Raw genomic sequence first — 23,307 nt, forward strand, 5'->3', positions numbered from 1 at the left:
ATGGGCGCCGCCGCGCGGGCATTGCCGCCCCTACCAGTGCGTGTGTGTTTCCTGCTGCTGCTTCTGCCGCTCCCGGGGCTGCCCGCGGGCTCCTGGGACCCGGCCGGTTACCTGCTCTACTGCCCATGCATGGGTAAGGCCTCCCGAGACCTCTGCTCAAATGGGGAAACTGAGGCCCAGAGAGGCGACGCCACTTCTCTGAGGCGCCCAGAAACACCTTGACATGGCCGGAGAGAACCCCGGCGCGGGGCAGGACGTGCTCCGTGCCTCTCAGCCCGTTTGCAGGACCCGGACGGGCCTCTGTATTCCAACCTTGCCTTTGGCAAACGAGAACCGTGGCCGCGTATTCGAGATGATACTCGTCTTGCGCAAGGTCTGAGTCCAGCAATGGAGTTAGTGGGGCAGGACTTGATGTCACTGGCACAACACTGGCCCTGGGCGATTTTTTCATTCATTCAACAAATATTTATAGGACATTCTGTGCCCAGCTCTGTTCTCTGGTCAGAGAATAGGGCGGTGATAAAACACAAAATTCCATCCCCTTTGTAGGCTTTCAATTTAGTGGGACAAGACAAACAATAAAAGATAAACACAAAAAAATAAGTAATTGCATAGTATCTTAGAAGAGGTTAAACGCTATGGGAAAATAAAATAGGGAGAGTCCCAGGGCCAGTTGAGGTTGCAATCTAAATGTGGAGGGCCATCGTCATTGTAGAAGGCATTCATTCTTAAAATCCTCCAAACCCCTGGCCATGATAAGTTGGTCTGCCACCCACCATCTCCACTGTTCCCTTCTCTGGAGAACTTCCAGCTGCAGCCACACTTAGCCTTTTGCTGTTCCTCACACATACTCAGATCCTGCAGCTGTGATATTCCCCTCTGCCCAGAGCAATCTTCTCTCATCCTCAGGTCACAGCTTAAATGTCATCAGAAAGGACTTCACTGACCGCAACCCAGATGATCTCCTCCTTATTGTTCTCTGTCACCAAAATTTCCTCATTTCTTTTTTAAAATTATCAAAATTTACCACTATGTATTTCTTACATGTTTATTGTTTCCCTAGCTGGATCAGGAGGGCAGATCCAGCTTGTTCTTCTCTCCTGTAATCTCAGCACTTAGCAGACAGCTTGGCACATTATGGCCTCTCAATAATGTTTGTATAATGAATGAATGAAAGCAATGCTGGGGATAACAAAAAGAACTAGACAAGGCCCTTGCGCCTTTCCCCTGTGGCATTTACAGACTGAGGAAACAGTCAGCACAAAGGCCAGGAAGTGGGAAAGGACATTCAAAGAAAACTACAAATCATAAGTAACTCAAACCCAAAGTGGGTGGCAAAGAAGGCAACTGAGTATGGCAGGAAGTTAGTGAAAGGATCCCAATGAATGAGAAGAAGACTATCCTGGCTAAGAGGACAGCAAGAGCAAAGGCATGGCGGGATATTAAGTGTAGAACATATTTAGGGAACAGCAAGGAACACGGAGTGGCTGAGACAGAAGAAAGGGCTGGAGGGCCTTGACTGTCAGACCCAGGAGTCCAGACTTAATCCCATGCTGTCAACTCTGGTTCTTCTTGGTGTCCTGGCCCTCCCCAATTCTGACCGCCTCCTTTCTGAGCTCTGCATATCCCAAGCCTCATCTCACCTGCTATATACCATCCAGGGCGCTTCGGGAACCAGGCTGATCACTTCTTGGGCTCCCTGGCATTTGCAAAGCTGTTGAACCGCACTTTGGCTGTGCCTCCTTGGATTGAGTATCAGCATCACAAACCTCCCTTCACCAATGTGAGTATCCCTTGCTGACTTTGGTCCTTTCTTATTCTTTCTCAATCCTGCTTGCTTCTGCTTGACACCGAGTCCTTCTCTGCTACTCATTCTCTGTGGGAGTGGGTTCCCACCAAGAACTTTCTTCCCTGGAATAATGATGACTAGCATCTAGCACCTATTCTCTGTCGGGCACTGTTCTAAACACTGTATAAGGATTAACTCTTTTCTCCTATTCATATCCCCATGAGGAAACTAGGGTTTGGAGAGGTTAGGTGACTTGCTTAAGATTACACACCTTGTGAGTAGTAGAGCTGGAATTCAAGTCCTTGTCTGCTGACTCCAGAGCCTGAGGCCTGAACCTAAAAATTCCATTTCCAACACTGGTTGGTCTCTGTTCATCCCATTGTCAGAAGGTGATGGGGAATCATCAGTTTTGAAGGAGAAACTGAGTCACAGCCTAGTTTGTATGGTGTCCAAGGCCACAAACCCAGGAAGCTTGGCTCCAGTGCCACCTCTCACCCCATCAGGGGACTCTCTTGGCATGATGATGTCATGCCGATTGACATCATCCTCCAATGTCATGCCAATTGGAGCATCCTCCAATTCCTTGCTTATTCTTTGTTTCTTCTGTTGCTCCTATGTTTGTCTTTGTTCACGCTGTATCCCTGGGGGCCTAGCACTAGGAATTGAATTAATATTTAATGAATTGGCTTAAAAAGGTTTTTTTGAGGAATTATTCCTTTATTGTAAGATTTTTATTTTATTTTTGCATAGAACTGGGGTGTAGCCAGAGTTGGGAGGGGATGAGTAGATTACCAGAGACAGAGTTGGGAGCAGAACAGGCAGATCTACTGAAATACACTGCTGAGGGGAGTAGCAGGCGAGACAGGAGAGTTCTGCCGCACCATGTTGGTTAGCTCCCTGGCATGGGATGGAACTCAGGCTGCTTTGCTACGGAGGGCCATTGGGATGGTTATGCTGAGACTTAACCCTAGGCCACTGGGGAGGAGCTGGCTTAAAAAGTTTTGTGGGGTTTTTTTTAAAGATTTATTTATTTATTTTGTACAAGAACCGGATTACAGGTCAGAAGCACGGGAGGGTGAGAAAATTCACCAGAGCCAGAGCAGGGAAACAGAACAGGCAGATAGACCAAAGACACTGCTGAGGGAGCAGCGAGCAAGGCAGGAGAGGTCTGCTGCGCCATGTGGGGTTCTCCCTGGCTGGTGGGGAATCAAATCAGTGCTGCAGAGGCTGTGGACAGCTTCACAGCACGGCGCTCAACCACTTTGCCACCGGGGAGTCCCCTTAAAAAGTTTTTAATGAACTCCAAAAATTATATTTAGTATGTAAAAACACTCTTTTACATACATTTTTGTAGCCTTTGCATAGGTTTTATTTTTCCTTTCCATGCCTATATTTAGAGGGGTGGTTAACTATTGGAGGTGAAGCCAGAGGACCCGACATCATATCCTGCTTTGGCTACTTACTTGCTCTATAGACAAGGCAGAGTACTTGACCTCTTTGTGCCTTGGTTTCCTCATCTTTATACTAGGCTGGTAGTAGTTGATGCTACTTCCCACAATGAGTGGGTGACCATGGCAGTCCTTGAGTGCTATATACTTCTCTCTCAGAATCAGTTGAGCTCATCAATGCAGAAGTGCTAAGGACACAGGAAGTCCTCAGTAGCTGAGAGCCATTGGTGATCTGATTTTTTGTGCTCACTGCAGTAACTTAGACATTGCCCATTCCTCTCCCTCTGACTTGCTTGCTCTCTCTTCCTTTGCCTTCTCAGCCAGGAGTCTTTCGGAGTCTCCACTTCATGCTTTCTGCAGGTTACTACTTGTCTTTATTGGGCTCCCCTACTGGCACTAATCTCAAAGATATCACCAGGGACCTCAGAATTACCAAATACCGGAGTCATTTCTCGGTGTTTATCTCAACTGACCTCACAGTGGCACCTGGCCTCCTGAGCCTCTCTCCTTCCTGGTCTTCCCATTCCCTTAGCTTTCAAGACATAGCCTGTTCAGGGCTTCAGTCCTGACCTCTCAGCATTTTCCTCTTTATGCTGTATTGGGGGCTTCTCTCTCACCACTCACTGTTTTTAAATGTTGATCTAGCTTCTCTTTCTGTTTGCATATTAGCTGTGTGACCTCAGATGAGTTATTCTGTCTACCTGGGTTTCTTCATGAGTAAACTGGAGATGACTATATTCTTACCGCTTAGAATTAGATGAACAAATCAAGGAAACACAATGAGTGTAGCACCTGGTGCTAAGTCAGCACTCAAAAAATATTAGCTGCTATCGTTACTGTTATTTACTTTGTTAAGAATTTCTATTGATTCTTGTGGTTTCACTATTTTCCACATCCCTTCTCAATTTATCTCTGCCCCAGACTCTCCTCTGACCATATATAGGCCTGTGTTTCTAACTCCTAGATCCTTGAGTCTGTTTGGATGTCCAATAGATAGTTCAAAATTCACAAAGCCAGGACTTAACTTGGCATTTTTTCCATCAAACCTGTCTCACCTCCTGTACTGCCAGCCAGACACCTGGCTATCAAGACAGATGTCAAGAAGACATCCTAAAAGGCTCCATTTTTCCTCTCAGTTGCCTTCCTTTATATCTTCTAATCAGTCCATGCCTGTCCATCTCTCCCTTGGACTTACTCAAAATACACATTGAATGAATGCTTGAACAAATAACAGGGCTATTGCAGTAGCTTCCTAATTCTTCCCCCATCTCTAATCTTACTAGCATCAGTACACTCTCCTCTACCACCAGAGTAATCTTTCAGAAAGGCAAATCTCATACTATTTCTGTTCAAAACCTTTCAGCAATACCTCTTTGCTGGTAGTTAAAGTTCCCAAAGTTTGTTCATTAGAACACCAGTAGTTCATGTAAGAAAAATCAGTGATTAAATCATTTTGGGAAATTATGTTCTCAATTCCCTATCTTCCCGAAATTAGAGATCCAGAATGCACGTTAGTATATTAAAGGCCCTGAAAAATTCTTTAGTAAACAAAGCAGATTTAACGCAGCGTTTTCCAAGCCTGCTTACCTAGGGAACTTTTTATTGCAACACCTTTATGCACCTGAACTAGTAAAATATATTGGGGAAAACCCTGACCTATAGAATCGAGTTCAAATTTTTTTTTTTTTAAGATTTATTTATTTATTTATACAAGCACTGGGTACAGTCAGAAGCACAGGAGGGTGAGAGAATTCACCAGAGCCAGAGCAGGGAGCAGAGCAGTCAGAAGGACCGAAGTACACTGCTGAGGGGAGCAGCAGGCGGCAGGAGAGGCCTGCGCGCCATGTGGGACCCTCCTCCGGTGGCTGGAGAGCAGCCGGGGATCTAACCGGTGCTGCAGAGACTGTGGGCAGCTTCGCAACCCAGTGCTCAACTGCTGCGCCACCGGGGAGGCCCTCGAGTTCAAATTTTATTCTTTGATCGCCTAAGAATTTTTTTTTATCTATGAAAATAAAGAGATAAATACAGTTACCATTCATGTGGTCACCCGTAGAAGTGATACTCATTACTCATTTCTCTCCTTTGCTTTATCTGTTCATTAATGAAAGAAAGAAAACGGTTACAGATAAAGTTGGTAAAAGATAAAATCTCCCTTGGCTCCTGAGTCTAATCCTAGTCCTTCCCCACCTTCAGTTCACTCTTTCCCCTTCCCCCATAACCAGTATCATGGGTCTTTACTGTGATTCCTTCCAAGTTCTTTCCCATACTTCCTTTGTGGCATTCCTTGTACCCTTTTCTTGGTGCAAGGTGCAAAAACTTCTCTAGGGCAAATACCTATAGACGGAAGATCTGTTCTAAATTCTGTTAGATGCTGCAAGATTGCATTTCAAAGTGTTCCAAAATGTACACTTCTACCACCAGCCGTGTATGAAAGCACCGATTTCCCCCACCCCTTCCAACAGTGATAGTTAATCATTAACATTTTTGCGCGTCTCATGGATGAGAAATGAATCTTATTATAGTTGTAATTTGCGTTTCTTAATGAGTAGTGAACTTGCACAGCTTTTGAGTGTATTGTTATTTGGGTTTACTTTGCTGTGAGTTGTTTGCTCTTGTCCTTTGCCCCATATTTTCTCTCATGTCATTTGCCTTTTTTTCTTGTAGATCAGCAGGCATTTTTGAATGCATGGGCTATTACTCTTTGTTCTTTAGTGTCGATGTCTTTTCCTGGCCTAATTGGTATGTTTTGCCAAAAGTTTCTCTGCGGCATGTAGTGCAAGCTGGCTGAGTTTTAGATTATAATAATGGTTTAATAAATGTCTGTGCCCCTCCCCCCTTTTCCTATAGCTCCATGTATCCTACGAGACGTACTTCAAATTGGAACCTCTCCAGGCCTACCATCGGGTCATCAGCCTGGAGGACTTCATGGAGAAGTTGGCACCTACCCACTGGCCCCCTGAGAAGCGGGTGGCATACTGCTTTGAGGTGGCAGCCCAGCGAAGTCCTGATAAGAAAACGTGTCCCATGAAGGTGGGTCTGGGGGCCCTTTTTGATGGTTCCATGTCCTCTAGACCTCTTAGACGTTGGGTGATGGCAGTGTGTGGGAGAAGGCACTGGGGGTGCTTAGAGTATTTAAGTTCTGTTTCTGGCCTTTGTTAGCAATGTCATTGTGGGCAGAGGTCTTTACTTCCTCTTAGCCTTTATTTTTACCTGCAAATTAAAGGCACCAGTGCTGCTCTTTACTCTTAAAGTGTTATGAGGGCCAGTGTAAGAATGCTTGTAAACTATAAAGTGCCACATCAGTAATAATAACAAATACTCACATGCCAGGCACTATGCTGAGAGCTATCAACATATTAACCCACTTATCCTTAAACCTACTCCATGAGGAGTGTACTGTCAACAATCATATTTTGCTGTTTGTTTTTTTTTTTTAAGATTTATTTATTTATTTTATACAAGAACTGGGATATAGGCCAGATGCGCAGGAGGGTGAGAGGATTCACCAGAGATAGAGCGGGGAACAGAACAGGCAGACTGACGAAATACACTGCTGAGGGGAGCAGCGGGCAAGATAGGAGAGGTCTGCCGTGCCATGTGGGACCCTCGCTGGCTGGCCGGGATCGAACCAGTGCTGCAGGCTCTGGACAGCTTCACAGCGCAGTGCTCAACCGCCTGCGCCACCAGGGGAGGCCCAGTTTTTTTTTTAAAGATTTTTATTTTTGTGTAGAAGAACTAGGGTGTAGTACAGAGGTGGGGGTGGGGGTAGTAAGAAGATTCACCAGAGACAGAGCTGGGAGCAGAGCAGGCCGATCCACCAAAATACACTGCTAAGGGAAGCAGCGGGTGAGACAGGAGAGGTGTGCTGTGCCATGTGTAGGTCAGCTCCCCGGCCAGGGATCGAACACAGGTCATAGCAGTGATAGTACTGAGACTTAACCTCTCGACCACTAGGGAGGCCCAACAGCCATGTTTTATAGTGAGAACACTGAGTGTGACACAGAAAGGCTCAATAGTTTGCACGAGGTCACATAGCAAGTGGTAGAAGTGGGATCTGATCCTAGGCAATTAACTGCACCATCCACCTTCTTTATACTTTTCTGCCTCTCAGAAGATAAATGAGAAGTTATTTTTTATCAGTAAAAATTTATAGATTTCTGGTACTTTAGGGATAAGACTATCCCCAACATGTCTTTCGGTGCTCATCTAAGGAAGGTAATTGAAAGAGCCATAAACTTTGAGAAGGGGAACCTGGTTTACAGTCCCAACACTGCCCTCATGTGCGTGTGACCCTGAGCAAGTATCTTACTCTGCCTGGGCCCTGGTTTACATCTTGAAAATAAGGACATTGGATTTTCTGATCTTGAAAGTCTCTTGAAGCTCTAGACGGGGGCCCCAAATCCAAAGTCCACCTCTTCCCTGGACCCTCACCAATGCTGCAGGGTTGGTGGGATGGGATGTTGAGTGCAGATGACACTGGTGAATATCTGTTAGAAAGCGGAGTGGAGGCCAAACTGCCCTCCTTAACCACGAACCCAGAAATTGCAAAGTGACATTCCTACTGGGGTATCCTATGAGGGTGTTTCAGCCTGAATGACTTCACCCAGGGCTCCTCACTCATAGTTCCTAGGCCCATCCCCCAATGCCTTTGCCTCCCCCTCAGTAAGCCTTTTACCATACTCTTTCTGCAGGAAGGAAACCCCTTTGGCCCATTTTGGGATCAGTTTCATGTGAGTTTCAACAAATCGGAGCTTTTTGCAGGCATTTCATTCAGTGCCTCCTACAAAGACCAGTGGATCCAGAGGTACTTGGAAGGGGCAGTGTTGCTGGGTTTAGGGGAGGGGCATGGGGCCCATGGGCATTCAGCAGCTTCTTAGCCCTCTCCCCCTCTACCACACCCTGATGTATGAGACCAAAGGTGCGACCATTCTGTCTGTTGAACTTGGGATCCTGTGTGATCTGTTCCCATCCAGCTCCTGACACAGTAGAACATTGACCTGCCACAAGGTTGAGCAAGTTTATCAGTAGATAAAGGATGTCATAAAAGAGTATTGTGCAGTCACATGAGTCTCGATTTCCTCCTCTCGGCGTGAGAAGAATCACTCTCCTGTTACCTTCCTCTTCACAAGGTGAAAATTGGAAGCAGCTTCTAGAGATGAACAGCTTCAGTTGCAGACTAAGAAATGATGTCATCCTGATAATAATTGGATGTGCTTTATTAATTGCACTCCAGTAGGCACTATTTAAAAAAAAAATAGGTTAGCAGGGCATTGGCACAGACTGTGAAATATTTATAGAGCGTCTGTCATGTATGAGACATAGTATTGAAAGGCCAGAGGTGATATATAAAAATGAGGAAGCCCCAACTAGTCTTCAGAGAAGTACAGTCTCGTTATAATGATGTTAACTAACATAGTGCTCTTGTCCTTGATGTTGTAGCATGGCGAGAAGAGTGTCAGAAGTCAGACTTGGGTTAGGAGCTGTGAAGAGTTTGTGAATTCATGCATGATCACAACACTTGGCAGTTAGTAGGCCGAAGATAGACTGATGTGAGAAATGAGCACAGGCACAGTCTCAGGATAAGACAGACTTGAGCTCTGACCCAGCCCTGCCTCTTTCTCAAGCGACCCTGAGCAAGCCCTCCAGTTGTCTGGCCTGAGTTTCCCCCTTGATTGAGTGGAAGGAACCCTGTGCGGTAGCTGTCTCCTGGTGTGTGAAACTCATGGCACATAATCAAGGCCAACCACTGTTAGTTATTACTGTTATTAGTCACATGTTTTATTTTATTAAAGCCTTTACAAAGTTTCATGAATTGGGTATTCTGATCAGTTTCCATTTAAGAGATGAGGAAACTGAATTCAGTGAGGAGAAATAACTTGTCCAAGGTAATGGAATTGCTGGGGGAGCAGTTGGGGCTGGGGTCTATGTGTAAGACTTTTTTTTTTTAAAGATTATTTATGCATACACAGGCCAGAGGTGGGGGTGGTGGTGAGAGGATTTACCAGAGACAGAGTGGGGAACAGAACAGGCAGATTGACCGAAGTACACTGTTGAGGGGAGCAGCGGGCGAGTCAGGAGAGGCCTGCTGCACCATGTGGGTTGCTCCCTGGCTGGCTGGGGGGATTGAATTCGTGCTTCACTGGCTGTGGGCAGCTTCATAGGTTGCATCTTAACCCCTTGTGCCACCAGGGAGGCCCTCTGTGTGTAAGTCTTAATTAGTTAATAAGAGTATTTTTTTAACACCTACTACGTGCCAGAGGCTGTACTAAGTCTTTCACAGTAATAACTCATTTATTCTTTCCACACGTCTGTGGGACAGGTGCTATTGTCATAAGGAAATTGAAGGAGAGAGGAGTGATGTCGCTTGCCCAAGGTCACATAACTTGAAGTAGTAGAGCTGGGATTTGAACCTAAGAAGTCTGACTCCAAAGCACCTATTTTAAATAGCCTTGGAGAAAAGAACTGTGCCTTTCTTTTTAGATTTATTTTGATTTATGCATACAAGAACTGTGGTATAGGTCAGAGGTGGGGGGGGAGAAGATTCAGCAGACACAGAGTGGGGAGCAGAACAGGCAGACTGACCGTAATACACTGCTGAGGGGATCAATGGGTGAGTCAGGAGAGGTCTGCTGCACCATGTGGGTTAGCTCACTGGCTGGGAATTGAACTTGTATTGCAGTGGCTGCTGATTGCTTCATAGTGCTGAGACTTAACCCCTTGCATCACCAGGGAGACCCCCAGAACTGTGCCTTTAACAACTCCAATTCCTATTTGGGACAGGCCTTCAGAGCTGGTTCGTGATCAAATGAGGATGCTCAGTCATGGCAGAGTCTAATCCTCCCTCGTTGATCCTAGGCAGGGCATTCCCACTTGTCCATCTACTTGGTTATTCCCTTTCCGCTCTGATGATCTACAGCTGTTGCCAGAACCCGCCCTCAAAGAATGGAGCGTTGGGCCTCCCTGGTGGCGCAGCGGTTGAGCGCTGGGTTGCGAAGCTGCCGGCAGCCTCTGCAGCATTGGTTCAATCCCCGCCTGCTCCCCGGCCACCGGAGGAGGGTCCCACATGGCGCGCAGACCTCTCCTGCCGCCCGCTGCTCCCCTCAGCAGTGTACTTCGGTCCTTCTGCCTGCTCTGCTCCCCGCTCTGGCTCTGGTGAATTCTCTCACCCTCCTGTGCTTCTGACTGTACCCAGTGCTTGTATAAATAAAAATAAATCTTAAGAAAAAAGAAAAAAAAAAAAGAAAAAGAATGGAGCTTTGCCCCATAGACAAAATGGCAGGGGGGAAAGGACACCCGTTCCAAAAGCAAACTCCAGAAAACAAAAAGAAGTGCACAGTCCTGGCTGAAAGAGAAGGGGCAGTGCTACCTGGATGTATTGTTCAGGAGATGTGGCTGAAACGCTTGTTTGAATTCATTGAGTTGCCAGAATCGCATGAAGGCTTGGGGAACCTTGTGCCTTAGAACCACACTGTTGGGAAAGAAGGACTAGTAGCTGTAGGGAGGTGAGGTGCCTGGAGGTAGCTGTAGGTAGTAGGGCCACCCAGGCAGCTGCCTTCTTTCATTCCTTCCATCCTTCCGCACATATTTAAGAATCTCCTGAATGTCCAGCCCTGGATTGGATGCTGGGGGTACAGGCAGGAATAAGACACGTAAGCTCCTGTCCTGATGGAGCTGAGGCTAAAAGTTTTACCTAAGATCGTTCCAGAAGACATAGTGCTATGAAAGATGTGAACGGGGTGATATGTGATTGTCAGGCCAGGACTGTCAATTTGAGATTCTCATAGAACTCCAGACTGGAGGGCTTAGATGCCAGGCATTTATTTCTCACAGTTCTGGAGGCTGGAAAGTCCAAGATCAGGGTGATCCGATCAGGTTCTGCTGAGAGCCTCTTGGATCAGTTTCTGGTGAGCTGCTTCCTGGCTTGCCAGTGCTTCCTACTTGCTGTATCCTCACTTGTTGGAGAGAGCTGGTTCTCAGGTCTCTCATAAGGGCTCTGATTCCATCGTGAGGTCTTCACCCTCCTGAAGGCCTCACCTCCTCATACTACCACATTAAGGTTTGGGAGGGACCTCAACATAGGAATTTGGTGGGGAAAGACATTCAGCCATAACAGGCCTGAAATATGAGAAGGAAGCAGCCATCCTACAAGCTGGAGGGAATAGTGGCAGAGACTTCACTTCTTAAGCAAAGATTCTGAGGCAGGAATAAGCTTGGTGGTGTGGTCAGGAGTGGGAAGAAGGCCAGTGTGGGTGGTGTGGGGGGAGGAAAATGGCAGGTTCTTCATCTGTTGCTACGTAACAAGCTATTGGGTTGTCAGAAAAGTTATGCTGTATTTTTTTCTGTTTTTTGTTGCAAAAATGCATCATGACTTTTCTGATAACCTAGTACTCCAAAACTTAGTGACTCAAAAACAAAAACAAATCTCTATTTCCCAGAGTTCTGTGGGCTGACTAGGTTTAGCCAGGCAGTTCTCTGGTTTTTGTTTATTTTGTTTGTTCATGGAATCCCAACTGCTCTAAGTTTCAGTCCATGTTGAACTTCTAACCTCTTGGATTGAATACCCTCTGGAATACCTACCATCGATTTGGTGGCAGATTTTTTTTTTTTAAATAAAGAATAAAATTAAATTTACTCATACTTCTACCAACGCTTCCAAAAAACACTATTAATACTTTGGTGTATATACCTCCATTTCTAGACATTTTATATACATATGCATGCCTACAAATGCTAATGTAAAATGGAATTACTGTCTGAGGAGTAACTGATATCATTATTTACCAGGTTAGTAACTATTGCTATCAGGATCAGTTCTAAACATATAAAAACATGACATTTAAAAAAAAAAAAGGTTCTGGGTGTGTATATGCATATTTATGCTAGTGGAGCTGTGTTGTGTTTATTTAACTACTTTTAATTGCACAATTCATGGCATTACGTACACTCAATGCTATATAACCACCACCACTGTCCACCACCAGAACTTTTTTATCATCCCACACGGAAACTCTGTGGCCATGAAACCACTCTCTCTTTCTCCATTTCCCGACTCCTGGCAGCCTTTGTTCTACTTTTCTATTTCTGTTAATTTGCCTATTTTATTTTACTTATATAAGGTGCCTATTCTAGTCTAGGCGCCATCATATACTATTTATTCTTTTGTCTCTGGCTTATTTCTCTTAGCATAGTGTCTTCAAGATTCATCCATGTTATAGATCAAAATGTTAGTCCTTCTAAGGCTAAATAGTCAATTGTATGTACAGACCACATTTTGCCCATTCATCTGTTGACAGACACCTGGATTGGCCAGGTGCTTCTTGCTTGTGTTCTCATGTGACTGCAGTGATCTGTTGGCCAGGGTTGGAATCATCTGAAGGCATGCCAGCTACGTGTCCAAGAGGGCTCACTCGTAGAAGGCCTAAGATGCTGGCTGTCATTGGGAGCTCAGCTGGGCCAGTTGGTTGGTATGTGTACACCTGACCTTCCTACAAGGGACAGACATTCCAAACTTAGAATTTACCAAAGGTCAGCTGCAAGAGGTCTGGGAGGGCACAGATCCCGATTTTATCAAAATGTTCCAGGGCCTCCCTGCTGGGCTAGGGGTTAAGTCTCAGTGATATCACCACTGAGGCCTGAGTTCAATCCCCAGGGAGCTAACCCACATATGGTACAGCAGACCTCTCCCGCTGCTGTCTCACCCGCTGCTCCCCTCAGCAGTCTATTTTGGTGGATCTGCTTGCTCTGCTCCCCACTCTGTCTCTGGTGGATCCTCTCAACACACCCCCACACACACACCTCTGGTCTACACCCCAAAGGGGTGTACATTCCCAGTTCTTCTATGCACAAAATAAATAAATATATATTTTTTATGGTCTATACCCCAAAGGGGTGTACATTCCCAGTTCTTCTATGCACAAAATAAATAAATATATATTTTTTATATTTTATTTTATATTATTCTTACATCATTTTTCATTTTTGCACAATATATGCATTTTCATTTTGGTTATATTCCCCATACAATTGCAGTCCCCCTTATTTTGACCTTCATCCTTTCTCTCTCCGCCCCTCCGTAGTGTGTCTCTGGTTTATAGTTGCTTGTTGATTTTCATTTTTACTTTATTATAATTAGTCTTTTTCCGGGTCCATTATTTAGGTTTTCTAAATTACTGCTATGAGTGAGACCATCCAGTATTTTTCTTCTTTCTGGCTTATTTCGCTGAGCATGATCCCTTCTGGCTCCATCCATGTTGCTGCAAATTGCATGAGTTTATCTTTTTTGAATGCTGAGTAATATTCCATGGTGTATATGTACCACATCTTCTTGATCCAGTCATCTATTTTGGGGCATTTGGGTTGTTTCCCTAGCTTAGCTATTGTAAATAGAAAATAAATAAATATATTTTTAAAAAATGTTCCAGCCCCCTCAGGGATCACAACTTTTGCCTCCTTTTTGAAATTCTTTGCGGTACCATCTGAAAGGCGCTTAGCCAAGGTCTGGCCTGTAGCAGGTACTGCTGAATGAATGTGTGCTTCATTTTTCTCTAACCCTTAACAACCTGATCTGGTCTTTTTGTTAAGATCCCTGAATCCTTTCTACTTTTTTTTTTGTCCATTCTAAAAATATTTATTGTGTCTACTGTGTGTTGAGGCCTATACTAAGGGCTAGAAATTCAGCTTTTGAAGTGCTTATTGGCTAGGGTAGGGGAGGTTGGCGTGAGATATAGTAGTTAAGAACATTGGTTCCAGAGCAGACTGCTAAGAGTCAAATCCCAGCTCTACAGTTCTTAGATGTGTGACCATGGGCTTATTACTTAACCTTTCTATGCGTCAGTTTCCTCATCTGTAAAATGTACTTACTTCCAGCAATGGTACTTACCCCCAAGACTTTTTTGAAAATCAGTGAATAGTATGTATCAAGCAATTGGAGCATTTCCTGTCCCATGATAAGTTTCAATAAATGATTCACATGTCTGTATAAATGAAATTAAAGTCCAACAAGACTGTGTCTTACAGAGCTGTCTAGCTGTCTGTGTCAGTGGACTCCTATTCGTTGCTTCCTCTCCACTGGCCCTGGACCACTGTGTGTGGGAATCATGGTACGGGACTGCTCAGGGCCCTACTCTCACATGCTCACAGTTGAGCAGGAGGTCTGCTGAGCACACAAGTGTTGAGGAGTGAACGACACAGGACAGGGCGGGACAGGCAGCTGGTTTTGGAGGTTTAGAAAGTTTGCAGAGGTAGGAGTTTAGGTTGGGTGTGAAGAACTTCTGTGGCACATCCATTGTAGCACCTTCATGTGAGTGAAAGGTTAGAATACCCCTCAGCAGGAGGGGGCTAGACAGGTAAATTGTGGTTTATTAGTGCAAAATGGGAGACTTCGGGAGAGTCAGAACCATCACATCATCCACGGGATCAATATGGCCACATTGCCAGAACTTAAAGTGAGGTTTTGAAAAGGTGAAATAGGTTGCATTCAATATGACAATAATGGTGATGGGTTTTTATGAGAGTTTCCTATGTGTCAAGCATTGCGCTAAATGCTTTGCTTGTATTTATCCATTAATCTTCTCAACAGTCCTATGAGGTGTGAACTGTTATCAGCTCTACAGTGCAGACGTGGAAACCCACAGAATGATCAAGCCCAGTGGTTAACTAACTGCCAGGTCAGTGAGTGGCACAGTCAGTGTGAGAACAGGCCATCTGTCTCGACACACCATGCCTTTACCTTTATACTGTGTGCAAAGTATACAGAACAATGCCCTTGTCTATCAACAATAAAAGTATAATTGAGCATAAAGCCACAATACTTCTAGGAAGAAAAAGAAAAGAGAAAAAGATGATAAGCTAGACTTTATTTAGGTGTGCACTTTTTTAAAAAAAATTCAAAACAAAGCAAAGGGTTAACATCTGCTAATTTGAGTCATTGGTGTATGTACTGTTAAATTATTTCCTGTAAGAAGAAAACAAACTGAAAGAAGAAAACTAGAAAGAAAGAAAGAAAAATAAACCAAAATAAAAAAGTGAAAGTATAAAAAATGTTTTCCCTGTATGGTTTGAAGTATTTCATGTTTTTTTTTTTTTTAAGATTTATTTATTTTATTTATACAAGAACTGGGGTACAGGCCAGATGCGCAGGAGGGTGAGAGGTTTCATCAGAGACAGAGTGAGGAACAGAACAGGCAAACTGATGAAATACACTGCTGAGGGGAGCAGTGGGCAAGACAGGAGAAGTCTGCTTGCCATGTGGGTTGCTCCGAGGCCAGTGGGGATCGAACCGGCCCTACAGAGGCTGCGGACAGCATCATAGCGCTGCGCTCAACTGCCTGCGCCACCAGGGAGGCCCTATTTCATGATTTTTAATTGAATTCATTGAGAGAGTTGTAACTTTCACCTGCAGTTGTGAAAAAAAAAATCAATCCCCTGTGCCCTTTACCCAGTTTTCCTCATTGGTAACATTTTGCAAAGCTTATGTATAGTATCACAACCAGGATGTTGACAGTGATATAATCCGCCCATCTTATTCAGATTTTCCCGGTTATACTTGTACTCACTTATGTGTGTGTGTGTGTGTGTGTGTGTGTATGTGCGCACGCACAGCTGCACATCTACTCACACACACACATAGCCTCTGACAACACTAAATTCTCCATTTCTGTTCTGTTCTCCAATTGATCATTTAAAAAATGTTACATAAATGGACTCATACAGTATGTAACCTTTTGGGATCGGCTCTCCTCATTTGGCAGAGTTCCCTTGAGATCCATCCAAGTTGTTGCCTGTGTCAATAGTTTGTTCTTTTTTCTTATAATAGTATTCCAGGGTGTTGATGCTCCAGTTTGTTTAACCATTCACTTGTTGAGCGACATCCAAGTTCTCACCAGTTTTTGGCTATTATGAATAAAGCTGCTATGAACATTTGTGTACCGGTTCATGTGTGAATATAGGTTTTCATTTCTCTGGGATGAATGCCAAGAATACAATTATTGGGTCATATGGTAATTGCATGTCTGGTTTTATAAGAAACTGCCAAAATGTCTTCTAGAGTGGTGCTGCCTATTTCGTAACTTTCAGAAAAGGGTTTTGTCTGGCATGGCAGAGGGAAGGCATTCCAGGAAATGGGGAGAAGTATGTAGAGATCGGGGTTTGAAAGCAGGTTATGCATTTATAGAGCAGCGGGATGTTTCCTGTTGCTCAGATAGGCTCTGGGGTTAGTTGAAGAGGGAACATAGGTTTGCTCCTTACTTGTTTAGTAAGCAAATACTTAGTGGACCCTTATGTGTGACAGACACTGGTCTAGGCATATGGACACACTGCCTTCAGAAGCTTGAGTCCAGCAACAAAGAGGGGTTGTGGGGACATCTGCAGGCCTCTGACCATTTCCTCGAGGCAGGAGCTGTGCCTGTCTTGTTCTACCCTGGACAGCAGCATATAGTAGGCAGTCAGTAAATATGTATTGTGTCAAATGAATGACCTCCTCTAGTGCACACATTCTCTGTGAGTGTGATCTGTGCATTGCCCTCTATAAGCAGCTGCTTGTCCCACTCCCACCATGTAGGTAAAAGGGCAAAGCCTCAGTCCAGACACCCAACCCTGGAGTGAATTGCTGCACCATAGATTGGAGGCCAGCATGACATACAAAAGGTTGGAATGCTTACTGTAAATTTTTAATTGTTAAACAAGCAAAGAGGGTTGTAAATTCCATGTGGCGGGACAGTATTGCATATTGCACCTATTGCCGCCACCAAGGTTTCTTATCAGCCTGTAGGAATTTCACAACCTCTCATGCTTCTTGCATGTTACAGGGGCCCCGCCTCAGGGTCTCTGGGACATGATGCAACACTGTCCTTTTTCCTGTGGGGGTGGGGATGGCGGCCAGACTCTCTGTGCATCCTCTGTCTGACTTCCCCTCATTCTGTTTCATACCTAGATTTTCTCCAAAAGAACATCCAGTGCTTGCCCTGCCAGGGGCTCCAGCTCAGTTCCCTGTCCTGGAGGAGCATAGGCCACTCCAGAAGTACATGGTATGGTCAGATGAGATGGTGAGGACAGGAGAGCACCAGATCCACACTCACCTCCTCCGGCCCTATGTGGGCATTCACCTGCGCATTGGCTCTGACTGGGTAACTCCACCTCCCTTTCCTGGCTGGTTTGGATGTGTTCCTGGCAGGGCTCACATCTGTGGGGCTGAACATTGGACCAAATCCCACTCATTACTGAAAGATCTCCCTCGGCCAAGTTCATGGGACCTTGTCCCATGATCCTGCCAGACTCAACAGAAATATGGCCCCACAGCGCCTGCTTGCCAGCTCTCATTTTAAAGTTGCTAATTTCATACTCATTTTTGCAGATAAACAGATAACAAGCTAGACTCCAGATCAGGCAACAAGCCAGAGAGAGGCCATCGCCCAGACATCCCCTGTCCCAGCTCAGTGTTTGGCTGGTAGACTGCTTGTCAAAAAACAAGTTCTGGAGGTTGGGTGGGGCTCCCGAGAAATGAAGATGTCATCCTCAGAACTTGGAGGCTGAGTAAATGTGCAGAAGCCCCACCAGATTATCCTCAGTGTGAAAATAACAGGATCGATGCAGACAACCTAATGTACTGTTTAAGAAGATGTATATGGTACATGTTAGAAATGCTCATTGGTAAAGACTTAAAAAATACTAAAAAATATAAAAATTAGGTCAAAATTCACTCACAATCAATTGGAATTTTTTTTTTTAAGATTTATTTATTATTTATACAAGCACTGGGTACAGTCAGAAGCGCAGGAGGGCGAGAGAATTCACCAGAGCCAGAGTGGGAGCAGAACAGGCAGACCGACGAAATACACTGCTGAGGGGAGCAGCGGGCGTGGCAGGAGAGGTCTGCGCGCCATGTGGGACCCTCACCGGTGGCCAGGGATCGAGCCAGCGCTGCAGAGGCTGCGGGCAGCCTCGCAGCCCAGCGTTCAACCGCTGCACCACCAGGGGAGGCCCTCAGTTGGAATTTTTTACCCACTAGACTTCTTTCCTGCCCCTCATCTCCAAAGAAAGCAGGCCAGACACGGAATATTTTAGCCAAACTTTTGAGAAACAGTTCCCATATATACTTTCCTAGAACATGAAAAGATTTAAGATGCTATTTTTCTATAAAACTAGCATATGGGGCTTTCCCTGGTGGCGTAGGTGGTTGAGCACAGCGCTGTGAAGCTGTCCACAGCCTCTACAGCTCTGGTTCGATCCCGGCCGGCCAGCAAGGGTCCTACATGGCGCAGCAGACCTCTCCTGTCACGCCCGCTGCTCCCCTCAGCAGTGTATTTCGTCAGTCTGCCTTTTCTATTTCCCACTCTGTCTCTGGTGAATCCTCTCACCCTCCCTCGCATCTGGCCTGTACCCCGGTTCTTGTATAAATAAATAATCTTTAAAAAAAAAAACTAGCATAACACTAATATCAAACTGGGATAAGGTCAACACAGCAAAGTATAGCCCATCATCATAAACATAGGTGCACAGGTTCTTTTAGCAAGTAAACCCTAATAATGTATTAAAGAACCTTTAACACAAACAAGTGAAATATATACTACAAGTGTATTGATATTACTATTTTAACTCCCAAAGGAAAAAAAATCATATAACCATCTCAAAAGAAGCCAAGAAAATATTTGATAAAAGTCAACACCCATTCATGATAAAAACGAAAAAAAAAAAAAAACCACCTCAGCCAACCAGGATTAGAAGGGGACCCACCTTAACTTGATAAAGGCTATCTCTCCGAAACCCACAGTAAACATGGACTTCATGAGAGCTATCGGAAATGTTCCCACTGAAGTCAGGAATCAGATAATGCTGTCCATTATCAGTGCCAGGTTCAGAATTCTACTGGAAGTCCCAGATAATGCAGTAAGACGAGAGGAAAAAAAAAAATTGTGCAAAGCCCATATACCCCACTAGCCAGAAATAACCGCAGTTATTGTTTTGATGCAATGCCCTCTCCCCTTTTTGCACTCTTAAAAAACACAGTTGAGCTCTTCCTGTGTACCTTGCCTTTTCCCCGTTGCTAGCTCTTGCTGCTGGGGTTCAGGGGCAGTTGCTCGTCTTTGATTTCATGCTCCCATCCCACCCCATAGAAAAATGCCTGCGCCATGCTGAAGGATGGGACCGCCGGCTCGCACTTCATGGCCTCTCCACAGTGTGTGGGCTACAGCCGCAGCACGGCCGCCCCCCTCACCCTGACTATGTGCCTCCCTGACCTGAAGGAAATCAGGCGGGCTGTGAAGCTCTGGGTGAAGACGCTGAATGCCCAGTCAATCTATATTGCCACCGATTCTGAGAACTATGTGCCCGAGATCCAGCAGCTCTTCAAAGGGAAGGTATGCACAGGCAAAGGGGGAGTGTGGCCAGAAGGGAATCAAAAACAGCACCAGGGAGGTCACACCGCTCCCACTCCCTGCTTCCCGTCCTCACACCTCCAGGCTTTGGCCTGACATCCAATTCCTCCTCCAGTTCCCACCCGCCCCTCAAACCCTACCTAGCTCAAGCACCATCTCCACAGATTCTCTTGGTTTCTCTTCCACTCTTGTAGCTAATGTGTCCCTACTGGGAACTGTCCCTGTACTTTCTCACATCTTCTCTGAGCCACTTTCTAGGCTAAGTAAGAGACTAGTCTAGAAACATGTCTTTCTCGCAGGAGCTGTGGCTCCTTGAAGACAGGTTCCGAAGCTGACTCACTGTTTTGTTTCTCCAAGGCTAGCCTGGTACTTTGACCTCTCAGGCTTTGCTGTCTCCAGGGACTGAGACATGCCTAATACATAGTGACCCTTGTTAAATGTTTGTTGACTAAGGATGTGAGAGTGGGCCCTTGGTAGAGTCAGGTGTGGCAGAGGGTTAAGATCATGGACTCAGGAGCAAGAGAACTTGGGTTCTACTCACTGTGCAGCCGTGCTTAAGTTTACCTCTCTGTGCTTGTTTCCTTGTCTATAAAATGGGGCTGAGTAGTATCTATATTATAGGGTAACTGTGAAGATCAAATACAAAGAAATTAACACAGTCCTGGTACAAAACAAGTGTTCGAAAGAGTTATCTATAATCTATAGTACAAGTAGGTGGCTGATAAAGGCAAGTCTCTTTTGTGCTTAGCAAATGCTTAAGGAAGTGATGAATAGTTGATATACATACAGTCTATGACTGAATGGACTATGAATGAATAAAGTGTCCTTGGTACTGTATCAAGAATAAGTGGGAAGAATAAGTAGGAAGTATGACGAATGTATGAAGAATAAGTAGGTAAGTGAAAATAGATAAATAATAATCATTCAAAAAGACTTGGTTGAATGATTGAAATCCCTAAATGCTCGTGTGGACTGTAAAAGGCAAAAGTGCTTTCTAGCAGTGGGCACCCTCATTTTTGTGTGGAGGGGCTCCCTTCTCTCTACCCCAGACACAGGCTGGAAAGCCCATCTTATGGAGAGAGTGCTGAGTCAGTGCCTTCTGGTCCCACACCCACCCACTCGATAGAAGACTGTCAGAGCTGGGAGTGCCTCATCCCAACCCCTGCATTTTATAGCTAAGGAAACCAAAGTCCTAAAAAAGATAAAATTTACCCAAGAGATCTCGGAGCTAATTATAGTGGGCATGACACAAAGTGGGTAAGTTTCAGGGCGTGGGTTGAATTGTTCGGGGATTTTGGCTGTGATTAAACCAGTATTTCTTCGCTACCATCCAAATAGTGAGGTGATGATTTTTGTTACATCAGAAATGTCTATGTGACAGCAAAGCACTTTCAGCCCCATTTTAGCTGGTACCCCCTCCCCCCGCCCTCCGCCACCACCTCTGTACTAAGTTGAAGCATTTGGAGAGTCCCAGGGAGTTTTCTGTAAGTTTTTAGTGTTGATATATTTGTTACACCTTGAACCTCTCGCCATTTTCTATTTCCTGTTCCTGTGCCACAGTTCTTGCCCTTCCCCACTCCTCAGGCCCCTCTGCATGAACTCAGAACCCACCCTTCCTCCTGAACTAAGCCTTGCTCTTCCATTAAGCTGGGCCAGTGCTGAGCCCGGATACTGATAAATCAGATACAGTCTTGCCCTCTAGGCTCACAGTCTGGGCTCAGAAAAGATACTTTACAAAGAACTGCAATATATGCCATGCCATGGGGTGGGGGTGGGGGGGTGGGGGGGTTCATTGATTCATTCACTTATACATTCAGCAGATGTTTATTGAGGCAGACCCCAGCCAGTAGTGGCAAACTGATACAGCCACAGCCCAGTCAGGTGGAGGAGACATTAATCAGAGAATCACTAAGGAGTGAAAACTGAAAACTAAGATGTGTATGTACTCTGATGTAAAGGGATATGGTTCTGTGAGAGTGTAGAGCAAAAGATCCTGGTCACTGAGGGTCCTGGGGGGCCAGAGAGGACGGCTTCCCCTAGGAAGAGAGACTTGAGTTGCAGAGCAACTCAGGTTACAAGCCACCTCAGACATAGGGAAAAGCATGTGCAAAGGTCCCGAGGAAGAAGGCAGTCTGGTGGGTAGTGGCTGGAACAGAAAGGATGATGTGGGGAGATATGAGAGGACATGGGAACATGGCCTGAACAGGACCCTATAGGCCACCGTCAAGATGTGTCATCTCTTCTGAAGAGCAGTTGGGCGTCATTTTGATATGTTCACCTTGGGGAGGAGGGAGCAAAAGGAGCAGGGATATCTCAAGAAATTTCCTCTGGGTGTTCTAGTGAGCAGACTTGCAAGAGAGGGAGCTAGAGGGCCATAAAGAGGCATGAGATTGTGGTGTCTGGACCCAGGGAGTGGTAATCCATCAAAAGAAGGGTTCCCTTTTGGGTCCTGTCTCAGGAATAGATTGGAAAGGACTTTGGGTTCAGAGGTATTGGGGTGGCAGAATTGAATGAGGTGCTGTTTGGTCAGAACACTGTTTGGTGAGGAAAACCTAGCCCTTCAGATAAGGCCTTCATAGGAAAGGTAGACCTTGAGCTGAGAGCATGGTCAGGATTTTATTTATTTATTTTTTTAAAGATTTATTAATTTATTTTATACAAGAACCAGGGTACAGGCCAGATGTACAGGAGGGTGAGAGGATTCACCAGAGACAGAGTGGGGAACAGAACAGGCAGACTGACGAAGTACACTGTTGAGGGGAGCAGCAGGCATGACAGGAGAGGCCTGCCGCGCCATGTGGGACCCTTGCCAGCCGGCCAGGGAGCAAACCGGTGCTGCAGAGACTGCAGACAGCTTCACAGCGCGGCGCTCAACCACCTGTGGCACCAGGGGAGGCCCCATGGTCAGGATTTTAATGGGAAGGGAAAAGACATTCCCGGCAGAGGGAACTACACAAGCAAAGGTGTGGAGGGGGGTGGGGCAAGGGGGCTGAGGCAGGCTGTGGGGAAGGGAAGAGGTGCTGGGACACGAGGTGTTTGACTTGGGTGGGGGTGTGCCTGGGCAGAAGTGGACAATGCTTTGGTCAGATGCTGGACCCCATATCTTAATCCTCTCTGTGCCCCCTTTTGTGTTTTCTTCAGCCCAGTGAAGAAGGTTGGGCATAAGGACTACAGGCCTTAGTCAAGCTTCCCACCTTGACCTGCAGCCACCTTGCCTAAAACGCTCTGCTCTTTCTCCTACAGGTAAAGGTGGTGAGCCTGAAGCCTGAGGTGGCTCAGATTGATCTCTACATCCTCGGCCAAGCAGACCACTTTATTGGCAACTGTGTCTCCTCCTTCACTGCCTTTGTGAAGCGGGAACGGGACCTCTGGGGAAGACCGTCCTCTTTCTTTGGCATGGACCGGCCCCCTCAGCTGCGGGACGAGTTCTGATCCTGCCTGGCCCACATCACCAGTCCAAGCTGGTCCCTCCAGCCAGGACTGGCAACCAGAAATGGTCCCAGGATTGATCCCTGAGGGACGAAGCTCCTCTTCTCACCTGCGAGAGATACAGAAAAGTATCAGGGACTTGGTGAAGGAAGATGGCCCATCTCCCAGGTCACAGGACTTCCAGGCACCTGGAGCCAGTGCATCTTCCCTCCTCATGTGCTTCCTGCTGTTCTTCCTGGGAATTTTTTGCATGAGCAAAGCAGTCTATTCT

The 23,307-nt window shown here is 45.7% G+C and overlaps 1 protein-coding gene across 1 annotated transcript; it reads left to right on the forward strand.

Moving 5' to 3' along the window:
- On the forward strand, positions 1-23,039 carry POFUT1 (protein O-fucosyltransferase 1; the record flags this gene model as incomplete). Its single annotated transcript, XM_084247171.1, has 7 exons — positions 1-133; positions 1,662-1,783; positions 6,085-6,267; positions 7,929-8,041; positions 17,168-17,360; positions 19,347-19,589; positions 22,851-23,039. The coding sequence occupies 7 exons, from the start codon at positions 1-3 to the stop codon at positions 23,037-23,039; spliced, it is 1,176 nt and encodes a 391-aa protein (XP_084103297.1).
- Positions 23,040-23,307: the final 268 nt, after the last annotated feature.

The sequence above is a fragment of the Talpa europaea genome (genome assembly GCF_964194135.1).
Source record: "Talpa europaea genome assembly, chromosome: 11".
Lineage (NCBI taxonomy): Eukaryota > Metazoa > Chordata > Mammalia > Eulipotyphla > Talpidae > Talpa > Talpa europaea.